The 24,365-nt window shown below is 40.9% G+C and overlaps 2 protein-coding genes across 20 annotated transcripts in view; both read left to right on the forward strand.

Moving 5' to 3' along the window:
* The first annotated feature begins 895 nt into the window (after window positions 1-895).
* On the forward strand, window positions 896-4,603 carry LOC144075761 (uncharacterized). The gene is made up of 2 exons (XM_077603122.1): window positions 896-1,118; window positions 2,501-4,603. Exons 1-2 carry the CDS (start codon window positions 935-937, stop codon window positions 3,328-3,330), a joined length of 1,014 nt encoding a protein of 337 aa, XP_077459248.1. The 5' UTR covers window positions 896-934; the 3' UTR covers window positions 3,331-4,603.
* A 3,981-nt stretch (window positions 4,604-8,584) lies between these two features.
* Window positions 8,585-24,365, forward strand: part of nfasca (neurofascin homolog (chicken) a) — a 137,590-nt gene continuing 121,809 nt past the window's right edge. For 17 of the 19 annotated variants that reach the window (XR_013300776.1, XR_013300780.1, XR_013300777.1 and 14 more), the window contains exon 1: window positions 8,605-8,812. The gene's annotated coding sequence lies outside the window, so the exon portion shown is untranslated. Of the gene's footprint in view, window positions 8,813-24,365 lie in introns of all 19 variants that reach the window. The other 2 variants (XM_077603957.1, XM_077603960.1) reach the window with 1 other exon arrangement.

A 24,365-nucleotide genomic window follows, 5' to 3' on the forward strand; every position in this document is an offset into this window, starting at 1 on the left:
TATGCTTATAAATCTAAACCACTATTGAATGATCTTTAATGGTAATCCTTTCAAACTTTTATATATTTTTCAGGCCTGGCGGCTGAGTGCTTTGTGCGTTGACCTCACAATAGGGGGCTGGGTTCAAATCCAGGTTGGTCCACCTGTGTGGAGTTTGCATGTTCTCCCTGGGCCTGCTTGGGTTTTCTCTGGGCACTCTGGTTTCTTCCCACATTCCTTAGTCATGCATGGTAGGCTGAATGAACACTAAATTGCCCCTAGGTATGAGTGTGAGCATGAAAGATTGTTTGTCTCCTTGTGCCCTGCGATTGGCTGGCCACCAATTCAGGGTTGCCCCCTCTGGTCCGGAGTCAGCTGGGATAGGTTCCAGCACCCGCCGCGACCTTCATGAGGTTAAAGCGGTTCAGAAAATGAAAAAAAAACAAGAGTTTAAAGACTCATACTATTTGTTTTTAAACTACGTACTGTGAAAAACTTCTCAAGGAAGTAGGTATATAAAAAACAATTAAATAGGATTACCAAACAAAAACAAAACACACCTATATCTTCTGTTTGGCCACAACAAATATCTACTAAAAACTAAATGGTGATTACTTTTTGAACAAGACATTTTACAAATATAGGCATATTGTGTTAATTGGAAGACCGGGGAAAATTTTCACCACTGAAGAGAAATAAGTAATTGCATTCAGAGTTACTATATGAAAATCCTTTTACGAATGATAGGCTTGGTGTAAAATTTTGCGGTTATCGAGGTCGTCAGGCTTGCCGCTTGAAGAATGAATGATTTAAATGGTTGTCATGTTATTTTTCTGGCTATTTTCTCACAGCGCAAAGAAGACATCTAACACTATACATGATGTCAATGAAAACCATGAGGCTTTCACTTCCGGGTGAGCAGACGTAAACAGAAGGGCGCTCCGCAGTACAAATCATGACCAAGCTAGAGATGTTGAACGTTTTTCTGAATGACAGAATGACAGCGGCCGCCCAGGAGATTTTTGGAGCCATTAAAGACACCTTTCTTGAATATCAGAGTGAAATTCAACGTTCCCAAAAAGAGAACGAGCGCCTGAAACGACTCCTCAATGTCGCCGTTCAAAGACTCCTGCAACCAGGTAGCTCAAGGCGAGAAGGAGCAGCTTATAGTTGATTTTTTTTCTTTGTCGTACCACACCATGCCTTGTGATGATTTTTTTGGGGTCATTTTCGTGGCTATCACTTCAAAAGCTACAAACTTTTTGATTAACTTTAGAGAAACAGTCATAAGGGAAAATCCTCTGGATAAAATAACCAATAATGTATTACACATAGTGAACTGGAATCATCAATGTAACATTTTCTTTATTTTCCATTATATAGTTTATGTATTAAAATTCTAATATTTGGTTTCAAGATGTCACAAGTTTGATTATGTGCTGAAAAATTAGTAATTGTACAAAAATTACATGCGTGCATTGTTGAGGGCGCGGCCAAATTGTCATTTTACAAGTACTACAATGGGATTTAAAGCTTCACCTTGAAGTCTCATCTCTCATTTTCTGAACTGCTTTATCCTCACTAGGGTCGCGGGGGTGCTGGAGCATATCCCAGCTGACTTCGGGCCAGAGGCGGGGGACACCCTGTATTGGTGGCCAGCCAATCGCAGGGCACAATGTGACAAACAACCGTTCACGCTCACACTCGTACCGAGAGGCAATTTTGAGTGTCCAATCAGCCTACCATGTATGTCTTTGGAATGTGGGAGGAAATCAGAGTTTGCATGGAGTTTGGAGCTTGGATGTTTTCCTCGGGCCTGAGTGGTTTATCTCTGGGTACTCCGGTTTCCTCCCACATTCCCAAGACATGCATGGTAGGCTGATTGGACACTCTAAATTGCTCCTAGGCATGAGTGTGAATGTGAATGGTTGTCCGTCTGCTTGTGCCCTGCGATCGGCTGGCCACCGACCGATACAGGGTGTCCCCTGCCTCTGGCCCGAAGTCAGCTGGGATAGGCTCCAGCACACCCTGCGACCCTAATCAGGATAAAGCGGTTCAGAAAATGAAAAAAAAATCGGATGATGTCGGCCCGGTTTACGAGTGGTCAGCGTGTTGGCCTCACAGTTCTAAAATCGTGGGTTCATTCACAGGTTCGTACCTTCCTGTGTGGAGTTTGCATGTTCTCCACAGGGTGGTGTGGGTTTTCTCCAGGTACTCTGGTTTCCTCCCACAGCCTACAAACATGCACTGTAACCTGGTTGATCACTCTAAATTGCTCCTAGGTTTGAGTGTGTGCACATTTTCTTGTCCCCTGCAATTGGCTGGCCATCTATTCACGCTGTACCTTGCCTGGTGACCATAGTTAGCTGGGATAGGCTCAAGCATCCCCCGTGATCCTTGTGAAGGTTAAATGTTACGGAAAATGAATGAATATGGGATGCTACAAGAGGATGTTTGAAATGTTTAGATATCGCGTTTTGTAACTTGAAATTCTCTGCCCGTGTGATATGTTACCTTTCAGAAGCTCCCCTTGTCCAGTCTCAAGATCACCACATCTTCGAGTTTGAAAGGGGAGACATTGTGCAACCACAAGTGAAAAAAGAGCGCACGCTCACAGATGTTCCAAGTGAGTGCATGCATGTTGAAAGAGACCCAAAAGAAGAACCATGCGGTCATTTTGAGACACAACTATGGTCGGCGTCTCTATTTCCGAAAAATGTGTGTGGTACACATACTGGATCTTCTCCTTTGCCATCTCAGCCGGACACACAAAAAGACTTGGACAATGAAGAACAATTTAGAGCCAGCAGCTCATCATCCACACAGACTGTCATATTGGATGGCAAAGACTGTCACAGTGATTCATGTGGTCTTGCTGCAAATAGCCACACAACCACCCAGAAAGATTTGTCAGAATCCAAAGGGGACCAGGTTAAAGTACCACATTACGCCAGTAGAAAGCAAAGTGTAAACTCCCTAAAGCTAAAACACATGAAATCCATCAAGTCACCTTCATCTCGTACCTCTCACCCAACCATTCATAGGTGGCACAGCTGTAAAGAGTGTGGGAAAAGCTTCAGCTTTGCCTGCCAGTTGGAAGTCCACACACGTTGGCACACTAAGGAAAAGCCATACAGCTGCACAGTGTGTCGAAAGAGCTTCACCACAGTCAGCATGCTCAAAAGACACCATCGTATACACACTGGCGAGAAGCCGTTTCGTTGTCATGTGTGTGGCAAATGTTTCAACCAGTCTGCACACCTTAACACCCATTTTAGACTCCACACCAGAGAACCAGTCGGCTGGAGCCGAGTATCATTTCCAAGGAACCGTCAGTCGACAGAAAATTGAATTACTATTTACCCTTTATGGTACTTGCTACGTGCTTAACGTTGTTGATACCTAACAGAATACCCTTAAAACACAATATAATTAAATTTGCCACTACAGTGGTACCTCGAGATAAGAGCTTAATTCGTTCTGGGACTGAGCTCGTATGTCGATTTACTCGTAACTCAAATGAACGTTTCCCATAGAAATTAACTAAAATCAAATTAATTTGTTCCAACCCTCTGAAAAAACACCAAAAACAGGATATTGGATTGGAAAAAACATTTTTATTTGTTCTAATTCGGCATCTATTAACAAAGTAACAAATAACTAGTGGCTTAATAGTACTGAAATGTGTTTAATATTACTAAAATTAGACGGATTTCGCAGAGGGGAGAGAGGGACAGAGAGAGAGAGGAAGGGAAGGGGGGAACTTTTTGCACAGCAACGCTCTCGTAACATAACATAAACAAATTTAAATGAACTTGGATTACGATGCAGACACACTCAAAAATAAAGAGACATTGCACGAGGGAGTTGCGACGGGAAAGACAGTGCCCATGTTGTTCACACCTGGCATATGCTCGTGTATCAAAATTTATCTCGTATTTCAAGGTAAATATTTGCTCGAAATTTTACTCGTATCTCAAATTGCTCGTATGGCGGGGCACCCGTATGTCGAGGTATTACTGTACAGTTCTATGAGCTCCATATGACTCCCAATGCACTGTCCTTTTGTGATGAGCAGGGATGAAATGAAACCTATTTGATTTGTGCACACATGTTGATGTTTTCCATGTACAAAATTTATTTCTGATGGCATCTCTCTGTGTTAGCTTTGTACTGAAGACATCTCAGAGTAAATCACGAAGACATGGCATAGGAGAGGATGATCTACTGCAGGAACTGTCTGACATGATTGGCAGTTGAGGCAGCTTTTTTTTTATCACTGCTAGCTATTATTAAAGTAAATTCCCACCCCAAACTCCTTGTTAACCTTGACTAAATATATTAACTTAACACTCAAAGCTCAATTTGTCTCGTATCTCAAGGTAAATATTTGCTCGAAATTTTACTCGTATCTCAAATTGCCCGTATATCGGGGCACTTGTATGTCGAGGCATTACTGTACAGTTCTATGAGCTCCATATGACTCCCAATGCACTGTCCTTTTGTGGTGAGCAGGGATGAAATAAAACCAAATTGATTTATGCACACAAATGTCGATATTTTCCATGTACAAAATTTATTTCTGATGACATCGAATGTCCTCACAATAGGATAACGCACAACCACTTGCCAAGGAGAAGTAGTATATACGCTATTTGACTAACGGGGGGGAAAAAACTGAAAAAATGCAATGATCCGCCCATTGCTCATCAGTGCTTCATCCTGTGTGTTGGTGGCTTTCTGGTGATTTTTGGCCATTTCCAGGTTAGTTCCTGTTGGTTTTGGGGCATTTTAAGGTTCCCTTTTAACTAATTGGTTGCCATTGATGGCACAAATTGAGCAAAAGGCAATAGTGTACACACTCGATCACAGAACTAAGCCAAATTCTAGTTTTACAGTGCCCATGTAAAAAATGAATGAATGAAGAGTGAGCATTCTATGGTGTTGTGGAATGTTTAAAGACATCAAAATAAGATGTGAGCACGTTTATGGAGGTTGAACGTATTTGCAATTTGTTTCTTTATAGGCATGAAAATTAGGTGTGAGAAATTTTCTGGAGGTTTTACACATTTGTAGTTTTGGCATATTGGCAGCAATGCTCAATCCCTAACCCCTGTGAAAATGCTGGGGTCCACTGTAAACCTGATTGTGGGTCCAAAAATGGACTAATTGGCCACCCAATTGTTGTGTCCTTTGCAGAGCAATAAGTAAAGGCACCTCAGCATCCATTTGCGATATTACTTCTACTATGGGCCATGGAGGCAACAGTGAGAGACCCGGAGTCTGGAGACAGGGAGTGGGCCAATGAACTGAATCAGTTCTTTAACAGATTCAGTTCTGCCCCCACTCCCCTGACCCCCCAGACCAGAAGCAACTCTCCCCCTCTTTCTCCTCCTCTTCCTCCCCCTCTTCCACCGGTCTCTGCATTAATGTCGATCAGGTGATAAAACAGCTTAAGAAGATCGAGGCAAGGAAGGCTACCGGTCAAGACGGTCTCAGCTCCAGACAACTGAGAGACTGCGGATCAGCTTGGCAAAGTGATTCTGCATATTTTCAACCTCAGCCTCAGTCTGCAGAAGCTCCCCACCTTGTGGAAAACTTCCTGTATGGTCCCAGTTCCAAAGAAGACAATGGAGAGAATCCTCCTCAATCACCTCAGCCCCCTAATGAATGCAGAGCTGGACCCTCTGCAGTTTGCCTATCGTCCAGGCCTTGGTGTGGAAGATGCTACCACGTACCTGATGCACAGGTCTCTTTTACACCTAGAGAACACAGGAAGCACGATGAGAATGATGTTTTTTGACCTTTCCAGTGCGTTCAACACCATTCAGCCGGTCCTACTGAGGGAAACTGGAAGAGGCTGGAGTAAGGAACCACCTAGCCTAAATCAACTTCCTCACTGACAGACCACAATATATGAGACTTCAGGACTGTACGTCTGATGTGGTAGCTTGCAGCACGGGGGCCCCACAAGGCACGGTGCTCTCCCCACTCCTCTTCTCCCTCTACACATCAGACTTCAAACATAATAAAGACACCTGCCTCCTCCAGAAGTTCTCTGACGACAACGCTATTGTTGGACGAGTGATAGACGGGAACGACAGAGAGTACAGGGGAGTCATCACAGCCTTTGTTGACTGGTGTAGGCAAAACCACCTCTACATCAACACCAGTAAGACAGGAAATGGTAATTGATTTTCGGAGGAATCCTCAACAGACCATTCAGGTGAACATCCAGGGTACATACATTGAAATCGTGGAGAATTTCAAGTACCAGGGTGTTCACCTCAACAACAAACTAGACTGGTCCACAAACATAGATGCCCTGTATAAAAGGGGCCAGAGCCACCTCTACCTACTGAGGAGACTACGGTCCTTTGGAGTGTGCAGGACACTTCTGAGGACCTTTTACGACACTGTGGCATACCTGTCAACCTCTGCCGATAACTGCCCTTATAAATGATTATGATTCCCCTTACAAACCCCAAAAAAACCTTACAAACACCGTACAACGCATGTTTACTCGCGGTAACCAGACAGTGTAATAGAAATAACAAAGGTAATTTGCATACAAAGTCGCAGCAACTTTCACGTCTTTATTGCAAGGGACACAGAATGAGAATTGAGTGCCTCTTAACGATGCTTTAATCCAGCCAGCATATTCACCTTGAAGTAACTCCCATTCTTTCTGGTGTCGACCCGATCCTTGAGTTCTTCGTTTCTTACTAGGTGGCTCTTCCATGCTTGCTTCCACGATATTTACTCTATGTATATCTACGCATGCGCATGTCATCCTTTATCAATATTGCCGTACGCACCGCTAAAAAAATACATACGATTGAGGATAATTTTTGCTGGTATACCGTGACAATAGTAACGATCGATGACAGTAGCGTCGATATATATATATATATATATATATATATATATATATATATATATATATATATATATATATATTTATATAAATATATATTATATATATACATATATACATTATATATATAATATATTATATTATGTATATATATATATATATATATATATATATATATATATATATGTGTGTATATATACCATATATTATATATATTTCAGCAACACGCTTATTTATTTATATATTTATTTATGTCTAAAATGTCTTTTCCTGTGTCTGTATTCTCACCCTCTTCCTACTGTGACAGTGACATTTTCCGAATGCGGATGAATAAAGTTATCTAGTCTAAGTCAACCCATGTCTGTCTATTTAAACCCTGTGTATTTGTCAGTCCTGGTCGGATCGTCTCTTGTGTCAGCTGGTGTTCATGCATGCTCTCCCCATGTCCAGTGCTCCTCGTCTTCCCAGTAAGTAGTGATGGGTCCAGCGACACAGATGCGCTGATGGGTGCACCGAGCTCCTTGGGCAAACCCTGTGTCGGTGCGCGTACTGCTTTAAGGTAGTCACGTGACCAATGCAGGAACTGTGTTGACACAGCAGTCACTTGCCATACAGTGTTTATAAAGAAGCACATCTGTCATTAGGATGGAGGCGCAAAACGAGCATAGAGTTATTGACGAGTTAGTAAACGCGTTCATTGCTTAGCAAATATTGTGGTCAAAGATAGAGGACCTCCATGGAAAACATGAATTTTGAGTAGCAGACCAGTTCCTATGCACACCAGCGTCTTCTGTGCCTTGCGAACCCATATTCTCCAAAGCTGGAGAAATTGCGACAAAGAAACAAAATGGACACTGGACAAACTCATTAATAAAAATAAAAATCTTTTAAACAATGAGACAATTGTCATTGTTATTCAAAGCACTTACACTTTGGTTTTGACAATATGACAGATATTCACTTACTTTATCAAGTGTGTATCAAATATCAAAGAGCATTTTAATTACATGACATATGGAACAAGAAACTGAATACAAACACGTAAAAGATGGTATTGGATACAATAGGTCATCAAATCAATGTCAGTTGAGTCTGTCAACCGTTTCCTGCAGGGATTTTTTTTTAAAGGTCACCAGGTTTCATTATTTAGCAACGCAGTGTCAACACTGTGTCAATGCTGTGTGTAAATTTGTCGAAACAATGTTTGATGCCTCAAAATCCAGCGCTACCAGTAAGGTTTGGTTTGGTTTGGTTCTTTAGTTGTTAAGTCGTTGTTATTTTTGAGAGCCTCCCAAGTTCTTAAAATTACCTTTGTGCACAGTCACTTCCCGTATCCACCTGCTTCCCTGCTTTTGGGTCCTACCATGCTCCATACCCCGCATACGTCACATCATTTGAATCACAAAATTCAATGGGATTTCTCATTGTGTCAATTCTTTTCACATTTCCACTTTTAACTTCATTTCTCTTTGGGATTTCTGAATGAACGAATTAATAAAATGCCAATCAATGATTCTGTGAACCTGGTAGTATGCAAACCAAAATTGATAGAAAAAAATATTACTTCAAACTTTTCGTGCATGTGTATAGATAGATACAATATGTTCATCCTTAGAAGAATTTTGGCATTGGGTGCCACGATGTTGTGGTGCTTGAGCACCTAGCTGGACCAAAGAGAGATTTGTCGCCACCCCCTGGTTACAGGGTCCACTGTGCAACCTTGTGGACCAACGCGAGAACAGCTGAGAAAGAGGAGGGACGAAAAGGAGTGCCGAAACCAAGAAGTAAGTGGTAGAGCAGTAGAACCTGTGCCGCAGTCGCAGGCAACAATCGATCACCAATCCAATTTCAGTACCACGGACAGCGCCGAAAGGAAGTGGCTGTAATTCTTATGCTACTGCAGCCGCAGAGCTGAAGGTGGTGAACTATTTCCTAAAGAGCGGCGCTCGAGCCCAGGTAAAGACCCTTCCGTACTTATACAGTATATGTATTTGTAGTTGTGGCGCCCATCACGGGGACGTATCGCCCCCCGGTGCCATGTTAAACAGAGGATACGAAATATGACAATACCGAGTGGGTAATGTTGTCACTTTTGCGCATCAGCTGGATGATGCTGCAAATTTGGGAGCTTTTTTGTCGCTCTGCGCAAACTGCAGCTACTGTACGTGTATGTTGCAAACCCCCTGAAAAGAATAGGCCTCGTTGCACCATCTGCGTCTGCGGTGGCCTTTCAGCTTGCATGTGACGTAAGCATACAGTGGTTGTCATTGCAGAGGATGTGCCAGAAAAAATAGCCAGCAAGTTGTATTTTCATGGGTTAGCTCTTAAGCTGCAACATCGGATGCAGAGGGGGCGAACAGTCTCACTGCTACACAGCAGTGTCAAGATGGTAACGGGATGAGCTAGTTTCAATGCAATGTGTTATGTCACATCTCAACTCATGGACAGCCTCATCTAATAGGTTAAGGGGTGGATATGTGTGCGCACAATGCAGTAGATTTACACAGTGACCTTGGACCTAATTTATCAGCCTTTAAATGAGCAAAGTGGTGTACATACTGTATATTCACAATGCCTTATCAGTATTTGGACATACAAATGATGACAATTCTGAGGGCCTGGGAAGAACAGGTTCTAGAAATGTTTAGACTCTAAACATTTCTAGAACCTGATTGGCCCCACCACCAATGCTCTAAACTTTAGAGCATTGGTGGTGGGGCCAATCACAGGGCACAATGGGCCAAATAACCACGCGCTCTCACTTTTCTCATCTCATCTCATTTTCTGAACCGCTTTATTCTCATTAGGGTCGCGGGGGGTGCTGAAGCCTATCCCAGCTGACTCCGAGCCAAAGGCGGGGGACACCCTGAATCGGTGGATAGCCGATCGCAGGGCACAAGGAGACGGACAACCATGCACACTCACACCCATACCTAGGGGCAACCTAGAGTGCCCAATCAGCCTACCATGCTTGTTTTTGGAATGTGGGAGGAAACCAGAGGACCTGGAGGAAAACCATGCAGGCCTGGGGAGAACATGCAAACTCCACACAGGTGGACGTGATCTGGATTTGAACCCAGGACCTCAGAGCTGTGAGGCTGACATGCTAACCGGGCCACCCTATTTTTAATATATTATATTATATTGTCAAGGGAGAGGAAATTCCTTTTGCCATCGAGGATGTAGGCCTATGCACTTTAAAGTCTCTAGTTAGTCAGCTAGTGTATAGTCTGCTTTCTTCAATAATCTAATGTTTTACTATGTCTCAGAGTGGTTTGCTCTGAGAGGTAGGGTTGTACCTGGGCATCTGCTGACACACTACTCACAGGCCGAACTGTTGACTTACTTTCTTCCGAAATCTCATCTTGAACCCTGCCCAGGTAGCTTTTTGCTTAGAGATGTGGTACTTTGATCACCAGTTCTCCTGCGCCGACCTCTTACCTGGCCTTCTTACTCTCTTCTATCTTCATCACATTGTTTATCAGAGATCCCCTAGTATGCCTCAGATTGTCTGGATTTGTAGTGTTTACAAAGTTGCTATGTAAAAAATCTGTTCTTGCCTCATAAGGTTTTGGCTTCAGTATTCTTTAACTATACAGATAATGATATGAGTCGTTGAGCCATTATGTTTTCAATGACGCCGCATCTAGTGTAGGGAGGCCAATTTATTGACTAATGTAATGAGAGCTGAACGGATGTGCATTCCGGTACCGGTAGTAAGAACAAGCTGAGGTACGTACTCTCCTCTCTGTGTCTGTGCTCACCAAATACACCCTCCGTCAAAGGCTTTGAGAAGCGTTCTCATCCGACTTGACGGTCAAGTGTCTGGAGCACAAAAAAACTTGGGTTTCAAAAACATTTACGTTGTATTTTAAAAGAAACAACTTACAAACTAATTCTTAAAATGAGACAAAAAACCTACACAGAATTTCATTTTTCCTGATGCGTAATACAGTAAGACCTCGATTATCGCGGTTAATGGGGGGTCAGACCCTCCCCGCTCAAAGTGAAAATCCACGAAGTAGGGTCACCCCTATTTAAAAAAAAAAGAAAAACAATTCCTTCAGTGCTGAGTGCTAGTAGCAAGACTGGCTTCTGGTTATGAGTTTCAGCGTGGATTTGAACTTTAAGAAAAAGGGAGAACATCCAAATTCCACATAGGAAGGTGAGAACGTGGGATTGAACCTTTGATGTCAGAGCTGTAAGGCCGATACGCTAACCACTCGCCCACTGGCCCGCCCCACCACTAAACAGTCGTAAATACAAAATGATATACGTATTGAGCCGAATTGAAACATGAATAAAACTGAAACAATTTTGGATGGGGGCGGCCCGGTGGCGCGAGTGGTTAGCGCTTTGGCCTCACATTAGGAGACCTGGGTTCAAATCCAGGACGGTCCACCTGTGTGGAGTTTGCATGTTCTCCCTGGGCCTGCGTGGGTTTTCTCTGGGGACTCCGGTTTCCTCCCACATTCCAAAGATATCCATGCTAGGCTGATTGGACACTCTAAATTTCCCCTAGGTATGAGTGTGAGCGTGGATGGTTGTTTGTCTCCTTGTGCCCTGCGATTGGCTGGCCACCAGTTCAGGGTGTCCCCCACCTCTGGCCTAAAGTCAGGTGCGATAGGCTCCAGCACCCCCCGCGACCCTAGTGAGGATAAAGCGGTACAGAAAATGAGATGAGACAACACTACCTTTTTCACTCCTAGTCTTTTAATTTGATTTTCATTGGCATTTCCAAATGAAGGAAATGTCTGATTTCATCTGTCCAGTTGAGAGCAGCAGAGAGCTGCTGAGAAAGTAGAAATTGACTACCAATTCTTAGGAGAGGTAGACTGTTGAGTCTTTGTTGCGATTTTCGGGTTCATCCCATTAGAGGTCGCTACAGCGAGTTATACTCAGATTATTTGTTTAATAATAAGTGGTCCAAGTGGGGCGGCCCGGCGGCTGAGTGGTTAGCGTGTCGGCCTGACAGTGGGGGACCTGGTACAATCCAGGTCGATCCACCTGTGTGGAGTTTGCATGTTTTACCGGGGCCTGCGTGGGTTTTCCTCCCAAATTCCAAAGACATGCATGGTTGGCTGATTTGACACTCTAAATTTCCCCTAGGTATGAGTGTGAGCGTGGATGGTTGTTTGTCTCCTTGTGCCCTGTGATTGGGTGACCACCAATTGAGGGTTTCCCCCGCCTCTGGCCCGAAGTCAGCTGGGATAGACTCCAGGACCCCCGTTATCCTAGTGAGGATAAAGCGGTTCAGAAAATGAGATGAGATGAGGTATGTGTCTATGGATGCAACAACAAACAAGCAGACACAATCAATATATAGTAGAGATAAATAATCATTAAATAATCAATGAATAAGAAATAAATAAGTAGTCCAAGTGAGGTCAGCAGAGCCGAGTGGGCTTGTTCCATCTGAAGTCCAGGATGAGTTCCATGGTTTTGGAGACGTTCAGCTCCAAGTTGTTGAGAGCGCACCACTTGCTGAGTCTATGGATGAAAAAACAAACACACAAACAAACAAACACATAGATAATCAATATATAGTACTGATAAATAAACAGACACTAAATAGAAATAGATAAATAAGTGGTCAACTTATTAAATAAGTTGTATAAGTAGTAGTAATAAGTCTTGATTAGGTCGTAGGTACAGAATTCGAGTTGAGTGGTAAGAAACTGCTGGAGTCTGTTTGTCTTGGCTGATATGGCTGTGTAGCGCCTTCCAGAGGGCAGCAGGTTGAAGTGGAAGTGGTGTAAGCCGGGATGCGTATTGTCTTTTATCCCAGCTGACAATGGGCACCAGGCGGGGGAGATCCTAAATTAGTTCCCAGCCAATCACAGGACACAAGAAGGACAACTATGCACGTTCACACTCATACATATGGTCAATTTAGAGTGTTAAATCCAACATAAAAAATTAAAATATTTTTTTTTTTAGCTGGGCTAGAAAAATGAATTTATCTAGGGTTTGTGACTTGACCAGGAGTAGGGATTGCCAGCTTCAGTGTGTAATGCAATGGAAAACTTATTCAGTCACTCATTTTACGAACAACTTATCCTCACAAGGTGCGACCCTTGGGCTCCACTTTATCCCAGCTAACAATAGAACAATGAGACGGACAACCATTCATGCTTACACTCATACCTAGGGGCTATTTAGTGTGTTCAATCAGCCTACCATTACTGTTTTGGGGATTTGGGAGGAAACCGGAGTACCTGGACAAAACCCACGCAAGCCCGGGGAGGACATGCAAACTGGGAACGAACCTTTGACTCCAGATCTCAACAGAACTCGCTCCACCGGCTGCCCGCAATGGAAAACATCGGCCATAAAAATATAGATTTTTCCCAACTAAAATTTTTGTTCATCCTATTGTTCCTTTGCATGACATTAGATCATCTTTACTAATTTCTACTCCATCCTATTTCTACACTGCTTGACTTCATTATTCAAACAATTTAGTGAACAGCACACTTTTACCATGCCACTGAGTCTAAAGGGAAGGAGGCTGTTTGCTTATATCATTTAAATATAGACCAATGTGAGTTTCCTCCAAAGGAAAGGGCGTTTGAGCTCAAGTTTGGGTAAATTGATAGACAGCGGCAAACCTGTGCAAGAAAGAGCATGGGATGCGATGCGATTCTTTGCACAAATCAGCAGCCTTCTCTACATTTTCTCTAACGGCATATTATGGGTGATAACATGAATGTATCCAAGGAGATTTGTACTGTGAAATAGTCTTTGAGACTGCCTTCCTTTATTCGTGTTCATGTGATTTTACTCTAATATCTGCAGACAAAGCAGCAATGAGGAAAGCTTGTTAGTAGGCAAAGGTCACAACTCAGCTCTGATAATTCCCACTGACAAAACTTTAACAACGATTTGGCCACAGCCTACTTTCTAAAAAGAGCTCCCCTTTAGTTGTCATGATCGCCTCGGGTGCGCGGCGAGAGAGAACCTCCCATGGTTAAATGAAGCTATACAGGAATTAATGAACTAACGAGACCATGGTCTGAAAATACCAATTAAAACAAAATGATTAATGACAGACATACATTTACTTCTCTGAGAAATAAAGTAATAAAAGAAATCAAATTTATTTATAAACATAATTAGTACTGTGAAAGAAATTTGTCCTGTATTGCCTTATTGATTTTATCTTCAAACTGCACAAAGGAGTAAGGATGGAAATTAGTCTTAGGCTATAATTTTGCATACTTTATTATACATGTTCATTGAAATGAACATGTTTGCGTTCATTAATATGTATTGTCCCTTTATTAAATAAACCAAACTCAACCCTTATGCTGCATGCCTCATCTATTTGAATTTGAATTTCTTAATTCTTAATTTCTTTCTTCAAATTTGTACATCTTATTAAAGCTTGAAAAATCTTTTTTTTGGCAGATAGAACAAATGTACTCGAATTTCCTTTTGTAAATGTTTCCTTGTTTCATTCTACTACTAAATATGCAGGACAAGAGTTCTTCCTCCTTCAAATTCTGCCACACGGCTGCATTACAATGTATATCAAGGACTGATGACACATTGGTATTTTCAGATGTAATAAGGCCAGAGGAAGCACAGATTCACTTCACGTGAATAAATGCTCAATACCAGTTTCTTCAGGCTTATTTGCACCTATTGTTCTTTTAGTATATTCATATTCTTTGTTCATTTGCTATATGTAATAAACAAAACTATACGTAACTAGGTGCAGGTGATATTCAGAGGATGTGACCACTATCATGGTTATTTATGTTGGATTCCTGTTTTTAGTAATCGTACAGTATTTGCTTCAAAGCAGCTTCATTGTAAATCTGAATAGGAATTGGATTGGATTGGATAACTTTATTCATCCCGTATTCCTGTATGCTCGTATATCAAAAATTGTCTGGTATCTCAAGTCAAATATTTGCTTGAAATTTTACTCGCATCTCAAATTGCTCGTATGTCGGGGCACTCGTATGTCGAGGTATTACTGTACTTTGCGTCCATAGGTTATTCACCGACTCGGTCGTGCTGTTTTTGTTATACCTTTTGATACTCAAGTTTTTTGGCATGCTCCCTTTGGTAAAGAAATACCATTGTTCGTGTGATTATTTTTGTACTTTGCGTCTTTACTTCATCGGCCGACTCGATCGTGCTGTTTTTAATATGCAAAAGTATGCACTGGTATAGAGTTCATGGTTGTCAGGTGCACTTTCGAAAGTACCGTCGCAAAACCAGTGCATACTTTTTGTTAATAAATTGAGATTAGTGTCAGTTGCCAATAAATTGAGATTAGTGTCAGTTGCCATTTAAACGATATCTTCCTCTTCGACGAGAACAAATCTCTCCCCTCTTAACGAAACCCTAAGTCCGTCTGTTATTATAACTGTCTGACGACGAAGTGTCCGGCGACGAATTGTCCGTCGACGAAATGTCCGGTCACGACAAAATTAGCCAGTTGAACATACAAATGCAAGAATAAAATTGTGTCTGACATGATCAGCTCTGTATGATGTGAAGATGTGTGAGACTCATGCAGGGCCAGCCAGTTTGAACATTTCGGGCAAGGCTTGAAAGGAGTTTTGTAACAGATTTGGGGACTTTAAAAACGTTGAGCCTTGTGTAGCATTTGTGGTAAACCCCTTTATGTGTGAGGACATAACTGATCTGTCTGCTCAGATGGCTGACCTAGTTTGTGTTGATCCAACAGAAACAGATAATTAAAATGCAAAATAATGTGCACCTTATGTCTCAACAGCATTTTTGGAGCCTTGTAGAGTCAGACAGTTTCCTTTGTTTGGGTCTACTTACCTGTGCGAGTCAGCCTTCTTTAACATGAATATTATTAAGTCAAAATTTCGCACAAGACTGACTGATGAGCATTCTGACTGTATTAGGGTTAACCTAAGTGGCTACACACCACAGTATGTACACCACTCTTGTCTCAACCATGCACTGCCAGGCATCTCAACTGATCTCATGGTGTGAATGTGATATTCCACAAATTTCGACATTCAAATAATAATTTGAGATTGAGCTATTTACTCTTAACCGAGCTGCTAACTGAAAATGTTTCTGAGGGAAAATGATAAACTCTTTGTTTCATAATTTCGAGCTAGTTAGGCTTACTTGCACATTGAGCATGTGTTATGGTTTTGATTTAAATGAAGCTTCTGAGTTATACAGATTTTATGTTCAGGTTATAGAACACAAGCAGAAGAACCTGACGTTGCCGGGCCTTTTACTTGTTGGCTCAAATGGCGGCAGCTTTCCTTGTTCGACGTGCGAGCTGGGTCTTCCTGGGAGCCATTTCCGGTGGATTTAAAGGTGGAGGGAGAGCGCTGTGCATTAGTTTTTTTATATTTTATTTTTTATATTTTATCGATTTTATTTGATGTTAAGAGGCCACTGATCTTGCAAACTTAAATTATACATAAATTTAGAAGACACTTGTTGCGGTATATACAATTCTCTTTTGAAAAATGGGTTATATAAAAAAGGATTAGAAGACAGTTCTTGCGCTATAAAAAATACTCTTGAAAAATGGGTTAGATGAAAAAGGAAAATGTGAGTTACATGCATAGCACAGCAAACGTGTATACAATTATGTACAGGTATCTTGAGCTGGGAAACACCGCCTTCGCGTGTCCAAGCATGATTACTACTTTGGACCATTTTTTTTAAAAATCCGATTTTTTCGATTATCGATTTTTGATACATATCGGAAGAATTTCGATACAAAACCAGAACACTCGCTGATGTTTAAAGTACAACCGTGTAAATTTTTATGAAAATCGGTCCACCCGTTACAGAGAACGGAGGGTACGGACAAACACAAACTTACATTTATATATAAGTGTAGATGTAGATTATGTTTGTATTGTCCAAATCTAGTTTCACATTTGATTTTCATTTTTTTTCTTCATAAAGGCCAAAATATCTAACCTTCTTTAAACTTTGAACTGGATATGTAGGCCTGTGTGATATCTGAAAGCACACACCAAATTTCCCCCTTTTGCAAAACAATAAAAAGGATAATAAAAACTGGTCTTGTAAAATTAAGTGTATCGATAAATATTGTGATGTTATTTGCATGTCTAAAGTAGCTCACAAAGGGAAAAAGTTTGGAGACTCCTTTAATAGATGATAAAAGGTGATGAGAAAAAAATGAAAATATCAGCATCATTTAAGCATTTTTTTTTTCTCTATAAACCAATATTGAGGAAAATATTATAAGCTTCTTAAAGGGATGAAATATTGTATAATAATGTGACGACATGAGAAGCACAATATGATATATTGCCACCCTTTGCACGGATCACAATCTTATTCTCTCTTTGTCGTCTGTCACCAGCTCTTACAACCCCCTTCTTTCTTTTCAGCACCTCAACAGATGGGCAGTAGGCATTTCTGACTGCCTCTCCCTTCTTTCTCTTCCTCTCCCTCTCTCTGCGGGGAGCAGCCTTTTGATAGTTTCACTAGCCCCGCGATCTACATCCCCTCCCGCCGCCTCAGGGGTTCGCTCCCCATTGTCTCTATTGTTTGGTCATGAAAGTGGGTTAAGACAGACAGCAGCAGTGGACAGAAGGGATGAAGGGCTAAGAAAGCTGGGGGCAGTGATTGCAAAAATGACCAGATCAACCTACAGTGGAGTTCAAGATTGATGGTGAAATGAGGAGGGAGGGGTGAATTTGTAAAATAGAAATAGATTAGTGAGATGAGTTGGATAAAACACTGGTTGTTGATAAAAAAATATATATAGTCATAGCAGGCAACTGCGACATTTAGATGAGAGATTATTAATTAATTAATTCATTCATTTTCTCAACCGCTTTATCCTCATTAGGGTAGTGGGGGGTGCTGGAGCCTATCCCAACTGACTTCGGCCCGGAAGCAGGGGACACCCTGAATCAGTGGACAGCCGGGAATCGCAGGGTACGAGGAGACAGACAACCACTCACACACTAATACCTAGGGACAATTTAGAGTGTACATTCAGCCTACCATGCATGTTTTTTTGGAATGTGGGAGGAAACCAGAGTACCCGGAGAAAAGCCACACAGGCAACATGCCAGAACATGCAAACTCCACACAGGTGGACCGACCTGGATTTGAACCCAGGACCCCAGAGCTGTGAGACCGACGGGCTAACCACTCACGCCGGCGGGCCGCCCAAGATGAGATATTAAGTACTAATTGTTTTTTTTAGAGTAGGGTAGACAAGTATAACTAATTATTGAAGGAAATAGATGCATAGATTTTGTGTGGATGAGGGTTATCAAAGGTAAAATCCCAGAGTTGTATTTCATGACTCCTGACTGTTAGGGTTAGTTAGTTGGGGTTTTGGTTGGTTTATTTGCTTTTCGACTATTGTGTCCCTCATGGTTTCCCTTCCCTCATGTGATCAGGTGTCTGTACTTTGTAATCAACCCTTGTCTGTCTATTTAAAACCTGTGTCTTTGTTAGTCTTCGGGGGATCGTCTGCGTTGTTTGCTTCACGCCATGTTACCACAACATTTTTTTTAACTCACATAAAATCTGGGTTGCTTTGGGTGGTGTTTATCCCATCCAGGTATATACAGTAATCCCTCGAATATCGCAGTTAATGTAGACCAGACATGGCCGCGATATTTGAAAAATCACAAAGTAGGGTCACCCCCAATGTTCCCTCTAAGCTGCGCGCGTGCGCAATTGCGCACTACTCTCATCTTCTCTGCACAGCAGCAATCATATGGCGCGCAGTAAATAAAATCCCCCCCCCCAATTTTTTTTTTTTTTCCCCCTTTCCCCATGATGGCGCCGTTTAAGCGGCAGCCAGTGGCAGTAGCTCTGTCCACTCTTATGTTTTTCGTGTTTTACAGCATGTTTTACATGAAAAATTAGAGGGAACATTGACATACACCTGCTTGTGGCAGGTGTGATACTGGTGTGCCCATAGCGAGCAATGATGATGTCGTGACCGGATGATTCGCCTAGACGTTTCGCCGACGGACGTTTGACAGACGGACAGGTCGCCGAATGAACGTTCGTTCAAACAGCGTTTAATGATTAAATACAAATACTAGTATTTGTTAGTTTAATGATTAAATACAAATACTAGTATTTGTTAGTTTAATGATTAAATACAAATACTATTATTTGTTAGTTTAATGATTAAATACAAATACTAGTATTTGTTAGTTTAATGATTAAATACAAATACTAGTATTTGTATTTAATCATTAAACGCTGTTTTCAGCTGGATTTGACCGAATTTGAGATCATTTTGAGCCGTTTGGCGAATGGACGTATATGGACGTTTTTTGCCTCCATCGCGACATTTTACCGAGGAATTCACTTCCCTGGGCTCGGTTCTAATGTCCAAAGAGCTCCAGTATTTGTATTTAATCATTAAACGCTGTTTTCGGCTGGATTTGACCGAATTTGAGAGCATTTTGAGCCGTTTGGCGAATGGACGTACACAGACGCTCCCCTACTTACGAACGAGTTAGGTTCCGAGCGATTGTTCATAAGTTGAATTTGTTTTTAAGTTGATTCAGTGCTATATTTTGTATTATAATTCATGTTTAAGGCCTATATATAAGTATATTGAAGGTTTATACAAGTGCATTTGTATGTTTAAGGCTTGTATAAGTAACACGCATTGGTTTGTACTAAAAAAACATTTAATAAAATGGAGAGAATATGTACAGTACTGTATAGAGAGAGAGAGATATTTATGTATTAGAAACTGGCCAAAAGAAGCAATCTAACGACGATTGCACAGTTTTCTTCTTTTTTTCATCATAAATGATGCGGTAGCACTGTATGGCATCATTAAATTGATTTGCAAACTTTGTGCAACGTTCAATACAAAATCTAAATTACGAACATTTTTCGACATAAACGCAATTTGCAGGCATGTTCATATGTACCGTTGTTCGTAAGTCGTATGTTCGTAAGTAGGGGAGCGTCTGTATAGACCAGGGGTGTCAAACATACGGCCCGCGGGCCGGAACCGGCCCCCAAGGAGGTTCGATCAGGCCCGCAGGATAATTTGAAAGTGGAAAAAATGCATAAAAGACATGGAATTAATATTTTTAATTCGCTGCAATTCATGGATTATCCGCTAAGGGGCGCGCTCTTTCCATCAGAGTAGAAGACAAGCCGCATCACTGAGACAGAAACTTTCTTCATTACACATTTAAAATCACTCTCCTTAGTTTGTAAGGTGCACGCAAAGATTACATTTAGATTTTATATGCGTATGTGTAAGTGGTTTAAAAATTCCTTTCATTAAAAGTCTCTTTTAATCTTAAAGTGCATTACTATATTTTTCAGTACCAATTAAAGTTTTGTGCCTTTGTACAATCAGTGGGATCAGTTGCAATGCATATTTGTGAATGATAAAAGTCAATTGCACATTTGTCTAAGGAAATATGAGGTGTTTTATGAAATGTTTTGTAAAAGGATAGTTCATTCAATTTCAATATTTTCCTAATGTTCTTGTGCTTCTTTACACCAAAACAAAGGAAAGACATGATATTTTGGTTATTCATAGCAGAGCATGGTATAATTTTAATGGTCCGGCCCACTTGACATCTCCCTAGGCTGTATGTGGCCCACGATGCCAAATGAGTTTGACACCCCTGGTATAGACGTTTTTTTGCCTCCATCGCGACATCATCGCGACATTTTACCGAGGAATTCACTTCCCTGGGCTCGGATCTAATGTCCAAAGAGCTCCAGTATTTGTATTTAATCATTAAATGCTGTTTTAGGATGGATTTGACCGAATTTGAGAGCATTTTGAGCCGTTTGGCGAATGGACGTATATAGACGTTTTTTTGCCTCCATCGCGACATCATCGCAACATTTTACCGAGGAATTCACTTTCCTGGGCTCGGTTCTAATGTCCAAAGAGCTCCAGTATTTGTATTTAGTCATTAAATGCTGTTTTAGGATGGATTTGAACCGATTGCTGTCATTTTACGGCTCGGTTCTGCTACATCTGCCCGCCCAAGAGTGCTTAATCCCGGGCTGCCGTGCCCGGCCAAGAGTGCTTATTCTTGGGCTGCCATTGAGTCATCAGAATGATCTTGACCGGAGACGCGTTTGGATCGATTCTCTTCTTGCAAGAAATACGGATATGAGTTCAGATGTTGAAAGGTAAATATTTGGGAATACCTATATGGTGAACCTATCACTTCCCCTTGCGAGTTTCAGTGTGGATTTTCACATTTTTATGAATTAAAAAAATAAAATAAAATAATAATAAGAATTAATAGCAGAAAATAATCGCAAAGTGAATTCACGATAAGTGAAGTCGCGATAATTGAGGCAAGACCTAAAAAATAAATTTAAATTATTCATCTTTTTTTATGTTGAACTCTACCTTTTAGTGTACAACAAAAGTTTTTCAAAAGGTTTGAAGAGAAGTTTATTATGGATGTTTATTATGGGTCCGAATTTAAGTATTGCGACACATGTTTCTAGTGTCCAAAATCAAGGTACCACTTAATGAGCAGCTGTCACAGTTTGTTAGGCTAGGCTTTTGGTTCTACACAAAAGAAGTTGGGCAGTGAGCCTGATTAAAGAGTAACATATATATTATGACCAATGATCTCTATTACTATCGCACGTTCTGCGATGTGATCATTGCACATCGCTATGTCGCTACGTCAGGCTTAATATCTATGCACATAGTGTTGGATCTTGTCAGAAGTAAACAATTTTTAAACAATATATAGTATTTATTGGGAGTCTAAAAGTTACATCAATCTGGATTAAGACAGAGTGGTTAAGCATTGATCAAGTCAAATGAATTAAAACGCCAAAGATTGATAGATTATCATCTTTAAGATGTTGTTTTGTTATGAAAATTGTCTTCATTCAAATGCATGAAATCAAATAGAATTGTGGCAGACTTTGAAATCGCAGCAAGTAGTGTATCACCACACTAGGAATCAAGATTGTATCATTATGATTAACAATCTGAACATTTACTGTATGTGCTGACCATAGAAAAATAATACATCCAATAATACATAGAGTGCATGCTGTTTGTCCAATATACAAACAGGCAAATCTATTTCAGAATTAATTCCATGTGAGAAACCAATCAAAACCAAATGTCAAGATGGAAATTAAAGCTGGGTCAAGAATATTAAAACCTCAATCACTTCAGTGTGTGATCTTTAGAACATGCACTGAGTCAGTGTTGGCAGGTTAATAATGCTTGAGTGATGGAGGTCAGACATAATAGTGTGATCTTTCACCAAATGCCATTGAAAGTAAAAATTCTACTCTGCAGCCTATTGTATGCTGGTGATATGAAAACATTTGAAACCATTGCATTAACAGATTCAGAGCAATAAACAATTTTCAATCACTCGTCACCTAATTAGGCATGACTAACTGTACAATGTAATCCAATTTGAGCTATTGACCCATGAGCTATTGCGTTGTTGATATTGAACTTGTTTACATACATACAGATTTAATAGAGCCATTACGTGATTAATGTCATCTTGACTGTACTGTACTTGAGGAAAGGAAACATGGACTGTCAGCGATCCACCTCAAACATAAGTTGCCCAAATACAAAAAATTGATCGCTAAAATGTGTTTGTTTATTTAATAAAGGGACAGTACACATTAATGAACATATACATATTCATGTTAATGAACATTCCATTCATTCATCTTCCATACCACCCATCCTCGAAAAGGTTGTGGGGGTTGCTGGAGCCTAACCCAGCTGTCCTTGGGTGAAAGGCAGACTACACCCTAGACCAGTGGTCCCCAAACCGGTCCTTGAGGGCCGGTGTGGGTACAGGTTTTTGTTCCAACCGTTCTAGCATAAACAGTTTGACCAATGAGATTTCAGCAGAAAACATGAAGCACCTGACTGGAATCCACTGATTGCAATTGTAGGATACCAGATTGGTGAAAAGGTGTCCTCTTTATGGGTTGGAATGAAAACCTGCACCCACTGCGGCCTTTTGTGGAATAGTTTCGAGACCACTGCCCTAGACTGATCGCCAATGAGCATATATATGTAAAAATGTAAGATTATAGCCAAAGGCCAATTTCCATCTTTAGTCCCTTGTGAAAGTAGAAGATAAAATCATTAAGGCATAGAAACAATGACACACACACACGCACACACGCACACACGCACACAAATAGCACACAAATAGCACAATTCTAGGCAGCGTTGTGATCATAATTTTGTTCATCGAACAGCCAGGCTTTAAGATGATTGGCTATGAGGTTCAGAAACAAGAGTTCATGAACGGTAGGGTATTGAGGTCTAGGTATGTGAGGATTTTTTTTTTTTACAAATTATTGCAGTGGAGGTGGTGTTTTGTAATGGAAGATTTTGTAAACTAATATGGCATCATCAGCATATTTAACAGTATTGTCACAGTTCAGGCGATAGTGTTGTTTTAATATCTGACAGTGATGGTGCCGAAGGAGAAGACAGAAGAGAAGATGTTGTAGTGGTTCACTCACCTCACATCGGCCTATTGCACACGGGCAAGCGTGGGATTGATTCCCACTCGGTAGTAGAGTGCATATGGTTGTCTGTCTCTCGGTGTTCCCTACAGCTGACAGGCGAACAGTCTAGGGTGCAGTCTGCCTTTCGCCCGATATCAGCTGGGATGGACTCCGTCAACAATGCTTTAGCACCTCCGACCCTTGTCGGAACCTAAAATGATTGAAGGTTTATAAAATGTAGTATTTCCATTTCATGCCTCACAGTAGCATACCCCTACTTACACCATTATTTTATCATGGTGAAATAGACAAGGGAAAAGCACTGTCAAAATGTCACGTGTGGTTGGGGGGCCCTTTGACCTCAATACAATTAAATTATAATTTTAAAATCTGTTCATTGGAAATATAATTTTGCGTATTAAAAAATCCTCTTTTTACGAAACTGGGATTGATTCCCGCTGGGTGTTGGAATGATTGGGGCATGTGAATGGTTGTCTGTCTCGCTGTGTGCCCTTAGTCTTAGCCTCTGAAGTCCGCTGGGATAGGCTACAGCAAGCCCCGCAACCCTTCAGAGGATATGCGGTATGGAAGATGAATGAATGGTCGACGAAGGGGAACCCTTTAGAAAATCAAGGCAAAAAAATCGTGAGGAAAGTCATCCAAAAATTATCTTCTGTTTAGAGATTTTCAACTAATTAGAATCTACCTTAATTATTAGGCGTTCAATGTCAAATTTTGGATGGATCTGTGTCCAACATGTGGACTGCTATCAATTTAAAGTAATATATATATATATATATATATATATATATATATATATATATATATATATATATATATATATATATATATATATATATATATTTGTAGTACTTTTAAGTAGTCATCCAACACTGCGAGGGAAACAAAACCATTAAAATAGGTAAGAAACACATGCGTTTGCTGATAATATTGCATCCCTCAAGGTTAAAGTTTGGTTATGAATGTCATTACATTTTATTGAGCCTACAAAAGTTTGTGTTAAAACTACGTG

Source organism: Stigmatopora argus, chromosome 6 (assembly GCF_051989625.1).
Source record: "Stigmatopora argus isolate UIUO_Sarg chromosome 6, RoL_Sarg_1.0, whole genome shotgun sequence".
Taxonomy (NCBI): domain Eukaryota; kingdom Metazoa; phylum Chordata; class Actinopteri; order Syngnathiformes; family Syngnathidae; genus Stigmatopora; species Stigmatopora argus.